The 14,379-nt window shown below is 36.5% G+C and overlaps 1 protein-coding gene across 7 annotated transcripts in view; it reads left to right on the forward strand.

Moving 5' to 3' along the window:
- LOC139755037 (isoaspartyl peptidase/L-asparaginase) overlaps positions 1-13,160 on the forward strand; it is a 27,446-nt gene extending 14,286 nt beyond the window's left edge. For 5 of the 7 annotated variants that reach the window (XM_071673012.1, XM_071673031.1, XM_071673042.1 and 2 more), the window contains 7 exons: positions 66-468; positions 2,606-2,687; positions 5,895-6,059; positions 6,365-6,503; positions 6,804-6,963; positions 8,270-8,354; positions 9,987-13,160. In XM_071673012.1, coding sequence (XP_071529113.1) covers positions 361-468; positions 2,606-2,687; positions 5,895-6,059; positions 6,365-6,503; positions 6,804-6,963; positions 8,270-8,354; positions 9,987-10,189 — 942 coding nt within the window. In that variant the 5' untranslated portion in view covers positions 66-360 and the 3' untranslated portion in view covers positions 10,190-13,160. The remainder of the gene's footprint in view (positions 1-65; positions 469-2,605; positions 2,688-5,894; positions 6,060-6,364; positions 6,504-6,803; positions 6,964-8,269; positions 8,355-9,986) is intronic. The other 2 variants (XM_071673050.1, XM_071673059.1) reach the window with 1 other exon arrangement.
- Positions 13,161-14,379: the final 1,219 nt, after the last annotated feature.

Genomic DNA, 14,379 nt, shown 5'->3' on the forward strand with positions numbered 1-14,379 from the left:
TTTTAGCATGATAAGTTTTTCAGAAAAAACAGAAGCTTAACCATCCATTTTTTATTTTTTCACAGCTTGGTTGTGAACTTTGTGATTACATAATTAACAGTAGATTTGCACAAAAATATTTTAGATTTTTTGTGTGCTACTAAAGACTGAAATAGGAAATCAGCATCACCAGAACAAAATTGGTTAAAGACAAGTAAGACATAAGAAAATTAGTTAATATCTACCTTAGCTCAGTATAAAGGCTTGATAAGGAATGCATTGACAAGAGACATTGGTAATCTAAAAGAAAGATTGCTAATTGCTATTGACAGTCAGTTATCAGTAGTTTAGTATCAAGACAAAGAACTAGACAGCATCATCATGGTTGAGCCAGTAGTGATAGTCCATGGAGGAACAGGATTAGTATCAGAAAAACTATGGGCTGGACGTATGGAGCATGTGAGGGCTGCAGCTCGTCGAGGCTATGAGGTGAGTACTAACATTTGCCACAACTATTATTTTTGTTGTGATTGTCATGAAATCATTTGTCATGTATTGGAAAGGTATGTTTTGGGATGTTAACCCTTTGAATGAATTTTTCACTGGTCATTGATGGTACACCAAGGGGCTGTAGTGATAGAAGCTTTTGTACTTATCATTGTATTATTAACTAATGTGCAGTTATTATGTTGCTTAATTTTCTCCATGTGAACTTATTTGACTTGCAAAGTTAAAATTCAAGAACTAGCACAGCTTGTCCAGCCACAGTAGTAGTACTGTAGTGATGTTAATCAAAGTATTCCCTTATGGTTGCATTATACGATATTACTACTGTTAAATTCCAGTATTCTACATCTTTGGATTATCATGGCATGGAGCATACTATGATTATCAGATTGTTTCACATAATTATAGTGTTTATTCATCCATCCTTTATAACAAGAAAACAACTGTAGAGATTTCATGTTTGATTTATAGATATGTTGTCTTTTCATTGATGTTTTGTCCTGGACTTAATGGACTTCCTAATCCAAAAATTTGAAATCCGAAATGCTCCAAAATCCAAAAGTTTATTTGAGCAGCGACATGACGTTACAAGTGGAAAATTCCACACATGACCTCACTTGCCCATGCTGGGCTCTGATGCTCTGTTCACGGCAGTTTGTTACAAACAATTGTTACCATCAGGCCTACGTGCCTTACTGTGTTTTTTGCTTATTCTCAGCTCTGTGGTACAAAGATATTGTTGAAAATGTCAAAAAGGCCTGTGGATAATGAGGCTCCAGTTCAGTCACTGACTGATAGCTGAAATGGATCTGAATCAAGGTGATCATGGTAAGAGACGTTTAAGATGACTTTGTTAACACTGCAGGAAAAGGGCCTATACATGACATGGGAAAAATGTGATGGACTTATTGCAGGACAAGAACAGTGTGCTTTCATAACAGAACAAAAAATCAAGTCCTTCAATAAAATCAAGAGACTTCTTAAACAAAAACCATTGTTGATAAGGCAGATAAATTTTTCATGCCTTGAACACTATGTAATAGCTCTGCCTTTTGGTAAAATGGTAGGAGCAGTCGATAGAAGAAGTAGGTAGGAACATCAGATAGGAGCATTAGGTAGTAGTAGTTAGGAGCAGTAGGTGGGAGCATTAGATAAAAGAAATAGGTCGGAACATTAGGTAGAAGTAGTTTGTAAGAAGATTTGGTAGGAGCCTCTAAAAACAACGTGCTAGGGTTGCCCTCTGCCAGTCGCCTGTTAAGGGTGAGGCACTAGAGGCTAAAAAGCAGCACTGGAGTTCACCAGTTATATTGACTCTTTTTGCAAAGCCTGCCTCCTTGAGGGAGTTCCCGAAGGGAATATGTGTTAGACATAGACAGATATATATATACCATATAAAGGCCTGATAGGGAAATTGATAGAAAGTGGGATGAACGTAAATGATCTGTATGTGATCTTAAATGAGAAACGAGATTTCAGAAGGCATACTGTATAGACTTAGATTTGCCAAAAGTCACTAGCTGTAAACTGATGCACTAGATCTACCTGGAATAAAAGATGAGGATTGTGATGATATTATGGGCTAAGCCAGAGAGTTTAGATCTCTGATTAAACTTGTCTATTTGAAAGTATTAAACTTATTATATAGCAGTATGAATAATATTACTAGAAAGTTAATAATGTTATTATAAGGAGTTTATATTTTCATATGTATGGTGGCCATAATACTTTCCAGAGATTAGATGGCCTTAGATGTAAGCTTACAATATAAAGGACACCCAAATATGTATCAAGAAATAGTATTGAAAATAAAGAAATAAGAGAATGGCTGGTGATAGGATCAGTATTGTTAAGATGAATTACTTTGAAATTGATAAAAATCAGAATGGAAATTCAAAAAGAGATTGCAAAGTTCCTCATCAACAAGGCAAAGCTTACAGGCCATATTGGGAGCATTTAGAAGGTAGAACAACTTAGAACATTTTGTAAGGTACTTGAGTTGGGCGTTAGAGAGAACCAAAGGTATGGCCATAGAAGTAATCAGAATTTTGGACTCTACATGGATAGTGAATTACTTACATTTTTGATAGGTTCATACATTAAGAAGTATTGTTGGCTACAGGTTCTCAAGGCAGGCGGGTCAGCTGTGGATGCAGCTGAGGCTGGAGTTGTATTAATGGAAGACTGCCCTTTATTTAATGCAGGTGGGTTTCTTTTTACTTGTCACACAGTTTTTGACTGGAGATAGGTTGTGTAACAACATGAAATCAGGCCACCAGCTACCCAGGAAGTCCATGTATCGAGTTCATTCATGAAAAGTTCTATCCGGTAATGTACATTAACTCTCTGAACATGGAAGATAGTGAACCAACTTCTAGTCATTATCTATTTTTGTATACATACAGATACCACTCATCAGACCATTGTATAAGATGCCTCTAGTCAAGTGTTTGGATTATATCATGATCACTTTCAATGCTGAAAGAGTCAGCATAAATTAACTCTCTCTCCATAGCTCTCTCATTTGCTTGGTCTTCAGTTATGACGGCTCCCTCCTTAGGTAGTTTGTAGGAACATGTTCCCTTTGGTGTTGCCAGAGGGTGACTGACTGTGGGGGGATATTATCATGCATTGCCTACTTAGCAGTCATCCAGATCCCAGCAGGCACCAATTAAAGGAAATAGAGATGATGAGGAAGAACCACTCTGATATGTGAACAGTACATAATACTGGGGTATATAAAGCCTTAGTAGATATGAAGTAACTACTTCCAAGAAAATATTACAGCAATTATACAGTTGCCCAACTTCAAGGAAGCAGGTTTGTGATGTAATTATGTTGTTTTTTAGGAGAGTGCAGGATATGGTTGAATTTTGGTGTTTTTAATGTGAAAAAAAGGAACAAGTGTCATATAAAAATAGATGTAGAAAGAAAATGCATTTTAGCTCTTGGATTTAACTGGCTTACTTCTTCTAGAGAAAGAGAATGATAATTAGAGTGATGAGAGGAGAAGTGAGTTGAATCATGTAAAGTAGAATCATCATCAGCGTAAAAGTTAGTAGGGTCATAATTAAAAGGAGATGATTTATGAAGAGACAAGACAGAAAGAATAGGCAGTTGGACAGAAATGTAGTGAACACCTCTGTTGATTGGATAAGTGAGAAATGTCAATTTGCATTTTGTAGGGATTCGGAAAGAGTATCCATAAGTGAGGAAAGTAGCAATGAGTCATGAAAGGATGCATTGCGTATAAGTAAGAGAAACAGAAGAAAAAAAACAGAGCAAGATAATCATGCTGTAAAGAATCTTATGAATGTGTATACTGTATACACTTGTTTAGAATTTGAATTTTTAAGACCAAATTTTTAAGCAAAGAATTGGGGGTCGACCTATACTTGAGTAATAGTTTCTTTAGGTTAAAATCCGTGCATAATGGGAAAAGTTAGGAGCAACTTAGCTTCAGACATGAAAAATATTACCAGTTACTGCCAGTAGACAATGGAAACGTAAAGTATATACATACCAGTTAGTAATGAAAAGCTGTGCAGTTCCTTCAGCAGATGTTCACCAAAATACAGTAGGTAAGTTTACCTTACAACGTGCTTTCAGTAGTCTATGTCGAAGTTCTTAGCTCAGGTAACGTATATACGGTACCGTAGTCGTAGTACCCATAGATCTACAAGAAATACCGGTAACGAAAGATTTTTCGGTATTTCACACAACCTATTAAATTCAATAACCTCGTCATCAAGTTCTCGTGGAAGACACTGTAATGTTTTCGTTCTCCGTCTTGGTACAAAATAATTTCATTTCATAAACCATGTGCACCAACAATGGCTTGCCTTAGAATCTGTGATGCCTAATTTCCTTGCTAGTTTCAAGGAAGAGATTCGAACTAATCCTCGGGAAACACCATATCCATTCTGTCGGTTTTCGCCGACATACGTTGCCAGTCCAACTTCCAACTGTGGCCACTTGCTATTACACTTTCCCATTGTTAGTACATTTGTTTTTCAGGCATATGCCAAGTTGTGCAGAGAGCTTTCTCTTGTCTCTCAAAATAATTTTCTAGGATACCTTGAATTCCCTTGCTGCTGCACAGTTGTTAGTCTTGTATATTCTCGTCAGTTCTGTATATTCAATCACTCGAAGCTTGGGTTTACTGGGAACTTGTTTCTCTTGAATCTTTTGTAGTGGCAGTCACTCAATTACCCCGACTGGGATTTGTTTGGTGTCTCATGAATTTTGAAAAATGACTACTTTTAAATTAAAAGTATCGTAAAATTGTATCTTATACAAACTTGTCATATTTCTAGAAAATAAGAAACAATAAGAGTATAAACACAATTTCAACGTACGGTAATATTAACGGCTGGTTAGAAATGGCCGCGAACAGGGCTCTGCTGTATTAGCTAGACGGTATGTGTTTTACTGCTCGTTTTCACTTTAAAACTTACATCACAAGTACATTTTACCTTATCTGTGCGTGAATGGATATATTTTCTGATGTAAATAGTAGTTTTGCTAAAACGTGATTTGTTTTAATGTGAAAAGGATAAAAGGCATGATAACGAAAAACTTTGCCTAACCTTCCGATGTTCAAGAGATGCTACTCTTTTTCTAATAGTTTTTGGTTAAAATACTGATATATTACAATGGTAATCTATTATACTGTGCTTGATGTGATACATTCACGGAAGTGTAATATTTTTGCTTATGTGATGTGCGTATTACAGTGGAAATTGGGATAAAATCATGAAAGCAATCGACTTTGTTCAAACAATGTAACCATAATCGTTTTCGAACGATTTTGTTAAAGATAATGCTTTATTACATTAATATTCTATTCTAATGGGAATGAATGGAAGTATACAATATTTTTGCTGAAACTACCCGCGTTTCAGTGTAAAGTGCCGTAATAATATAGGTAAATAATTTGACTTATGGGCGCTCAGCAACTCTCAGTTTATAGGGCGGATAATTTTTTAGGGAGGAGTTTCTGAAATGAGTTTTATATGCCATGAAATATGGTGCTTTATGACCCTAATTTGTTGTTCCATTACCCTCAGAAACTTAGGTCGACCTATACAGAAGGTATATCATGAATTAATGATTTCTTGACCAAAAATCAAGGGTCGACCTATACTCGAGGTAGACATATTGATTCAGGAATTCTTTAAACATTTTTTTTTTTTAGAAATTAATAGTCTCAATTTATTCTTGTATCCCTTGTTCAAATTAGCTGCCTTTTCTTGTGATATATATATATCTTGCAAGAAGATTCTCGTATCCCACAGCCTCCTTTCCCGTAGTATCTCCCTTGTCACCTAATCCTCTCCAGAAGTCTTGTCTGTCCATATGTTCGTCATCCAAAAATTCCTGCAAAGGTGACCTCTAATTCTCTGTCGAAGGAATTGGATCTTATATGACTCTTGATGGAAAACTGGAAATGGATGCCCTGATACTTGATGGAACAACAATGAAGGCTGGAGGTGTAGGTGCCATCCGGAACCTTATAAACCCCATCAGAGTTGCTCGTCTTGTTATGGAGAATAGCCAGCATATCCTCCTTGCTGGTAAGGCTGCACAAGATGGTTTTGCTCTACAATAGATTTTATATACCAAGCTTAACTATATTATTAGCCTTTATAATGCAAGTATATCTAATTTTTTTTATTTTTTTTTAATTGAAAGCTTGTGATATATGCTTTATAAGTCTCACCAATAGGATAACAGCACCATGGTACAAAAGTTCATTATTTACCTTTCTTGACATTAGTTATCCATTAATTTTCTTGAATGCTTTGTTAATTACCCTGGGTCAGTAAGCTTTGCTATTGTACCAATATGTTGTATATATAATGTTAAATCACCTACTCAGGAGAGGGAGCTAACAAGTTTGCTGCTGCTCATGGCTTCCATCAAGTGGACCCAAATGTTCTTATTACTCCATATTCGAAAGAGAGGTTAGCCAGTGCCAAGGAGGGTAAAGCTATCTTCACTCCTCCAGAAAAAACTGAGTAAGTCAGAGTTTTATTGTATTACATAAGATTAGTTTTACAGTATATTAGATGTCCTTTCTCAAAGTAAGAGTTGGTTGTTTATGGGTTGGTTCAGCTCCTTATGTTTACCAAGTACTTTTTCTCTGTTAGTCTTGTGTATTAAAGATTAAATGCATTTTTTTATTACCATATATGTGAAATGGAATGGTTTAGCAGGAACTTTATGGTTTTAAGTTTTCAAGTTTTTACCAGTCATGGGAAGACATCAAGACATAGAAGTTGATAGTTATGCTATTAGTTTGTTATATTACTTTTCAGCATAACTGAAGAAACTGAATATGGGACGGTGGGTTGTGTTGTGATTGATAAAGATGGCCACACAGCCAGTGCCACCTCTACTGGGGGGATAAATGGACAGATAGCAGGTCGAGTGGGTGACACTCCAATCATTGGTGCAGGTGGATATGCAGATGACCAGGTGTGTATCAGTTTGCATATTGGTAAGCAGTAACTCATATAGGCTGACCTATGAGAAGTGTGCAGACACTATTCTATTTATTTTATAAGTGAAGCCTTCACTGGTAGCATCTACAAGGGTTCTGTATTTCTTTTGTGGAATTATGGTAGCTACATTTTATGGGGGAGGAAAAACTTCCCTTATACTTCCAGCATGATATAGAAGGTAATTAAAAGGGATGAGAGCTGGGGGTCTAGAAGCCTTCCCTTCTTGTTTATTTTAATTTGAAAAGATGAAACAGGGGAAGGAGCCATGTTTTAAGTGTTTATCCTTCCCAATACTACAGGCTGGGGTGTCCGAATAAACAAGGATGTAACCAGGCTGAGAAGAATGGAGAGATAGGTGATATATTTAGGGAAAGAGAAATGGATATTCTAACTCTGAATAGAACTAGTTTCAAGGTGAAAAGGGAAGAACAATTTGGGAATGCCCTAAGGACAAAGTTTGGGGTTGGTGTGAGGGCAAGCACAGAAGAGAGATTGGCACTTTTGCTGGAATTGTGGATGATGAGAAGTGAGGAAGATAGATAAGTGTTTTGAGATGAGTTGAGTTCATGTGTCAGTTGTAATTTTGATGCAAGGTATAAAGTAATAGTGATGGGTGATTTTAATGCAATGGTGGGCTACATGGCAGGTTAGGGACTTGTGGGACTAGTGATAGGATGAAAATGGTGAATAGCTTGTGGAGTTCCATGCTGAAAAAGGACTGTTGATTGGAAAACAGTGAGTGGGCATTATTAGATTATATACTAATTAATAGATGTGTTAAAGTTTGATGTAAATGTGCTGAGAGAGGCAGTTGCCGGTATGTCTTATTACTTCTTGGTGGAGATGAGTGAATATTTCTAGAGGCTTTATGAAAAGCCTAAAATAATATGGGTGGGAAGAATGTGGTGAGAGTGAACTTGTAAAAGTCGCTTGTGTTAAGAGATACTGGAGGAGATTTGATGAACCTGTAGCATAGCACCCTACATTAAAACATGGCATCGGTCATAAATACAGATTTTTGTAGAAAAGCTCTGTAAAGTACAGTTTCTTATAATTTGACCCATGCAAATGTTTTATATCACAAGTGAGAAGTCACCCTCAGTGAGGCTTTGTCATCATTTGTGGATGGGAAAGATTATAGCATCATTAAGGACTTTCTTACCCTGAGATAGTCAATCTTATTCTTCTCCTCTGTGGAGTGCAGCATCAGAGCTGCAAGAGCTCCATAAAATGGATCCCTGGGTATGTAGTAATAATTGCAATATTCTTATTTCCCTCAGCTTGGAGCAGTGTCCACCACTGGTCAAGGTGAAGCTATCATGAAGTCTTTGCTTGCTCGCCACATTATTGACGTCATGGCCACAGGTTAGTCTTAACATCCTTCAATGCTACTTCATCAAATCACTTTTTAATTCAGATTTTTTTATATTCCATATAAGTCTTGAAACATCTATTTACTAGACTTCAGTACACTACCTGTTTGAGAGGCAACAACTGCATTGTACACAGAGAAGTGTTAGAACTGTTGAAGTTTTTTTCATACATATTCGCCATTTCCTGTGTCAGCAAGGTAGCGTTAAGAAGAGAGGAGCCATAGAGAGAAAATCCTCCCTTGGCCTCCTTCTCTGTTCCCTCTTTTGGAAAGTAAAAACTGGAGGAGAGGATTTCCATCTCCCTGCCCCCTTCCCTTTTAGTTGCCTTCTACAACATGCAGGGAATACTTGGGAAGTATTCTTTTTCCCCTATACCCAGGGATAGGAAGTGTTGAAGTGTTTCCCAGAATGATATTACACCGTGCATATCAGGATTGCTGTTGTTACTCTTAGTTTTATGAATTCTCCTATTTTACACTTAGCTTAATTTTATCTTGAGTTGATACAGAGTATACTCAAATAATGTAAAATAAAAAGATTGGCTGTCACATGGTAATTGGTGCAATCTTTATTGCATTGTCTGAAACACATTTTTCAAAATTTGCATGTAAACATGACGTGAAGCTCATGTATTAGACAAAGTATACTATAAACATGTCTGAGATTGCATTTGTGTTGGTGTTCCTAATGTTAGCTCAATTACTTGCCATTATTGGTGCACCATGCTTAACCCTATAACATCATGTATATCCACTGTATCCCCTGGCATATGATTTCCAAGAGGCATTAGATGATAAAAGAGTGAAGTTTGCAAAAAAGTAAGAGGAAGCCCATTACATTTCATTTAGCTGAGTTCAAGGTTGGGTGAAAGCAGTGGCTTTGGCGAGATTGTATGCCCAAGCTGTTTAGGACATATGCGTCATACACAGAAAAATGGGCAAGATATATACCTCATAGTGCCACCAAATGTGTTACAGTTGTACTTTTTAAGTGATGGAGAACGAAGTGTCTTGTAAATGTTTGGATTGAAGACCAAGGCCATTGTGATGTACATGTAAAGATGATGGTAATTGAAGAGAAGGCTACTAATTTGTTTGATGATTTAACAGACAAGAAGGTGATCACATCTTTAAACTTGAAAATGTTTGCTGTAAATAATGGTAGGTTTGAATAATTTCACCCTCTCATCACACAATTAGATTTCAGGGGATTCTTGAAAATATCCATTTATCAAATGGAAAATTAATTGTATTAGGTGTTTTATTTTTATCCAGTATTAAGTTCCTTAAAGTTGCAAATATGGATTTAGAATTGAACAGAAAAGTGATGATTGAAGCTTTTGAAAGTATTAGATTAGAATTGATAAAACAGTGATGATTGAAAATTTTAAAATTGAATAATAAGGCAATGATTGAAGTGGAAGAAGTGTTTTTGTTTTAGAAACTCGAGTAAGATGAAGTTATTGTTCATGTATGCAAGGACAAATGTGTTTAGAAATTCGGCTGAGGGACACTTTTTGAAATTCTTTCATGAATTAAAACATATGGAACATGCTTTGATTTTGGTACATAACATATGAAGTGATACCACATTGTTTTCAATGGCTTTTTTTTTCTTTTTTCAGGTCAGAATGTTAAGGACTCCATCATGCATTGTGTAACCCAGATGGATAAACGTTTCAATGGTTATGCAGGAGCCATAGCAGTTTCGCCTAAGGGAGAAATTGGAATATATCATTCTGCACCACAAATGGCTTGGGCCTATGTGCAAGCAGGCAAGGTTCACTATGGCTTCCATTCAGACCAGCATGTTACAGAGGAACTGTAAAACCCTCAGCTTAGTACAACAGCATGTGATGATGGACTGCCTTTCATTTGGGAATTTTCATGACTAAGTACCTGCTGAGTCAAATGGTCGAGATAATGCTTTATTTTAAGAAAGCTTGACCTATTAATGCTGGTTCCTTGTCATTTTGCTTTTTTTTTTTTGTACTTTGTCAGGGTTTAAAATTTTGATTTAAAATTTTCAGAAGTTTTTAGGACCAGAGTCGGTGCAGTGGCTCAGTGTTTGTCTTACTGTGTATGTTTTTAGATGTCAAACCACTTCAAAATTTGCTCAGGACTAGGGATTTCTTAGTTAAAATAGATCAGCTTTTTGGTACCTTTTGACAAATGTGTGTTCTTTGATAGTGCTCATCAGTTGAGTAGTTCTTAATTTTATGCGTTTCTTTATACTCTGTACAGCCTCTCATTCCATAAGGGAATGAATTGAAACATATTAAGCCCTTCAGTTTCATTCACAAATGTTCTTATTATCCTCCTTAGCATGGCACAGTATTCACTTCTGAAGCAGCCAGAGCAGCACAAACTGATAGCATTAGGTTGGAAGTAACATACCCAGATAGATTTTTCTTTAGTTTTCTCTTGCATTGCTTCACCCATAGTGCTCTTTTGTCTTTCACTTTACTTCCTTTTAAGGATAATTGCATTTATATTCATTGATTATAAGAAGCAGTTAATCCTTAATTCTTGAAGTAGGTTTTACTTGGTTTCCTCCCAAGAGATTACACTTTGAGGGGACTTGCTTAAAACAACTAAAAGCAACATTGGTTTTGTGAAAACAAAAAGCAACTTTCTTCAGCATGATACTTTTCCTGCAAAAACAGTGCAGATATTTACTGAAGGCTCAAAATAGGATGGTGTATGATTTGCTGTAGCTATTGAAGAAGGATCTCATAAAGCAAAACTAACAAAATATCTTTCTGATTTGCTGCAGAACTGTATAGTATTCAGGCAGCATTTAAAGTAATAGAGGAGTCCTCAAAAATGAAATTTACAATGTTTTCTGATTCCCAGAGTGCTCTCCAAGCTGGATCACACTATGCTTCATTGCATCACACAGTTCAAAAAGTCCAAGATTGGGTAGTAAGAATCCACTCAAAGTATAAGTGTGTCAAATTCTTTAGATGCCTTGGACATGTTGGAATCATTAGTTATGAAAAGAGTGGATGGTGAGGCTGAAGCAGCTATATCTAGCAATCTGTATATGAGAGTAATGCAGGGTCAGTCCTATTCTTTTCAGTGCCCTGAGCTGAGTCTCTTTTGGGATCCCCTCTACCCTTCAGACTCCCCTGACAGCATGAACTTCAGGGGTACTCCACGATAAGAAAATGAAAATTTAAGTTGTGTGAGACAGCTTTTTCTGCTTTCTTAAGGCTGCCATGTAATATTTGGGACTAGGGGGTCCCTTTAGTGGTCTGGGCCCAATGCTCAGTGTACACAGCATATTGGAAGGGCTGGCCCTGGAGTTATAGGTCAACTACTTTATTGGATTTAGAGCAAGCTAGTTTGGATTTGGAAGACCAAAAGAATGATAAACTAGAGAGGATAAAGAAATATGTTGAAGTGTAGTGTTCTTCCCTTGGCAGGAATAGCAATTTTAAAGCAATTTTTTGTTGATTGAGGATTGGTCATGCCATGTTGACCCAAGGGGTAAGTAATTGATAGGGATGAGACTTGTCCCGGTGTGTTGCACCTTTGATACTACCATGGAACATGTACTAACAGAATGCCTGAAATATAGGAGTCTCTGTCAAATATTAATTAGTCTATAATTACAACCAAAGAAATATAAATGGAGAGATTTTTGACTGAATTGGTAATTACAATTGACTGATGAAGTTTTTATAGGAAACCAAAATATGTATTTCTTTATAAATTGTTTCAAGGTTTTAGATATTTTTTTCTGGCTAAAGAGCTCTGAGTAACCCTTAGATTCTAGTTATTGAGAATTTACTCCATATACTGGGTAGCACTATCTTGTGAGATTTCCTGACTGGGTTTTTATTCTAATGTATATCTTAGTATCATCTACAAAAAGTTCACCATTGCAGTGGCTATCATCATCCACATTATTAGTAAAATCCATAATTGGTACAGGTGGAAGAATACTACCTGGAGGACTCCAGTTTTAACTTCTAACCACTTAGTAGATAACACTTCTATTACAAACCCTTTGTGACTGGAAAGATAGACCCTGTCCCACTCCTAACACCTGCCCACTGACCCCATTAATTACATTCTTTGTAAATATGCCTGATGATCTGGTGTGTGAGGGTGGAGGGAATTTTTTATTACTTTCCTTTTTTGCATCAGTTCTGACCAGTGTTTTTCCATCAGTTAAAAGACTTATTGTCTTATCTGACTTTAAATATTTGGAAAACTCTCTGAAGATGTAACTGCTCTAGTCAGGGCTGAGGTCTGCATCCAGTTTGTTTATTTGAATTCTGTTGGAAATTAGGTAAACTATTAACACTATTTTGAATAGTATTAGTTTTTACCATTTCTTTTTGTTATATGAAAGATAACAGTGCTACCTCACAGAAGCAGGGGGTAGCGATACTGTTTCCTGTGGGATGGGGTAGCACCAGGAATGGATAAAGGCAAGCAAGTATATGTATGTACATGTGTATATATGTATATGTCCATGTATGTGTATGTACATGTATGTATATATGTTGATATGTATATGTGCATGTATGGGCATATATGTATAATATATATGTGTATATGAGTGAATTGGCCATTCTTTGTCTGTTTCTTGGTGCTTCCTCGCTGTTGTGGGAAATGATGATCAAGTATAATAAATAAATAAAATAAAACAGGTGATGCATAACAGAAACTTTTGAATGTTGACTGTCTGATTTTGATCTTTTGCATTGAATTTGTTTAAACTGCTCTAATGATGTGTTGTAATTCAGCACAGCGTAATTAATAAATCACTGCAAAACATATGTATATTCCAGAGTTTCATTTTATTCCAGTTGCTGTTTTATGCATTGGGTACTGCTTGTTAGGCAGTGCTGTTGGGTTCCTGGTCCTTTCATGAGATGTTTTGATCATAAATTAAAAATCCTGGCAGAAGCTTGTGAAGGGAGATATTCTCTAAGTTATGAATTATGATGAGAAAAGAGTTAGTGTGAATATGAAGGACACTTTTTGAATATTAAGCAACAAGACTTATTACTTCTTATTTCCAAGGTCTTTGACACATTTCATGAAGTTGGAGGGAAGAATCACTCTTACAATAGTGTGGCTCAGGGGAACTAGAAAAACAAAAAAATAAAATATTTTTTTCCAAGTTTGGCTGTCACATGAGCTAATGAGAAGTTTCTTTTAATCTTCAGTGGGTGGCAACTTCCAACCCCTCTCATTCTGATGAGGTTTACACCTCTCACACTTTGCATATCACAAAATAGCCATCTTGGCAACATATCATTCAGGAACACCGTTCCCTCAGCAGCCACCACCTGGTGAGGATGTCATTATCCAGGCAGCTGGCAAGTTGCACAAGTTAACCATTTCATAATTCTCTGGATCTCCAAGCATATCAGGCATATCTGACTTTGTCATTTTTCTCCTTTGAGATTGTTTATGGTATTATGTGCTGATGTGCTGTTATATCATTTAGCAATAGGCACAGATCTATTGAATGGAAATTTTATGAGATACCTTGAAACTTGAAACTTCCTTTAGTTTTCCCAGTTTTTTATCTTGTCAGAGGGTCCCTTTTATAAACCTTAGGGCCTAACACTCTTCAAAGTATACTTCATGAACGACCATTTCTAAGGACAAATATACTCTTTCATATATAGCTTCATGTGCCCTAGTTCAGTCCATTGACAGCAAATTACCCCAAGTATACCACATCATCTCAGTTCACTCTATTCTCTGCATACCTTTCACCCTCCTTCATGGCCAGGCTCTGATGATTCAAAATCTTTTTACTCCATCCTTCCATCTCTAGTTTGGTCTCCCCCTTTTCCTTTTTGTCAGCCTTTCTTCATGCATTCTTTCCATATGTCCAAAACACTTCAGCACACCCTCTTCAGCTATCTCAACCATACTCTTCTTATTGTTATACCTCCCTCTTGCCCTTTTATTTCATATCTGATCATACCGCCACACCACATAATGTCCTGAAACATCTCATTCTATAACCCATGTCTATGATCCATA

Source organism: Panulirus ornatus, chromosome 2, assembly GCF_036320965.1.
Source record: "Panulirus ornatus isolate Po-2019 chromosome 2, ASM3632096v1, whole genome shotgun sequence".
NCBI classification, from domain to species: Eukaryota; Metazoa; Arthropoda; class Malacostraca; order Decapoda; family Palinuridae; genus Panulirus; species Panulirus ornatus.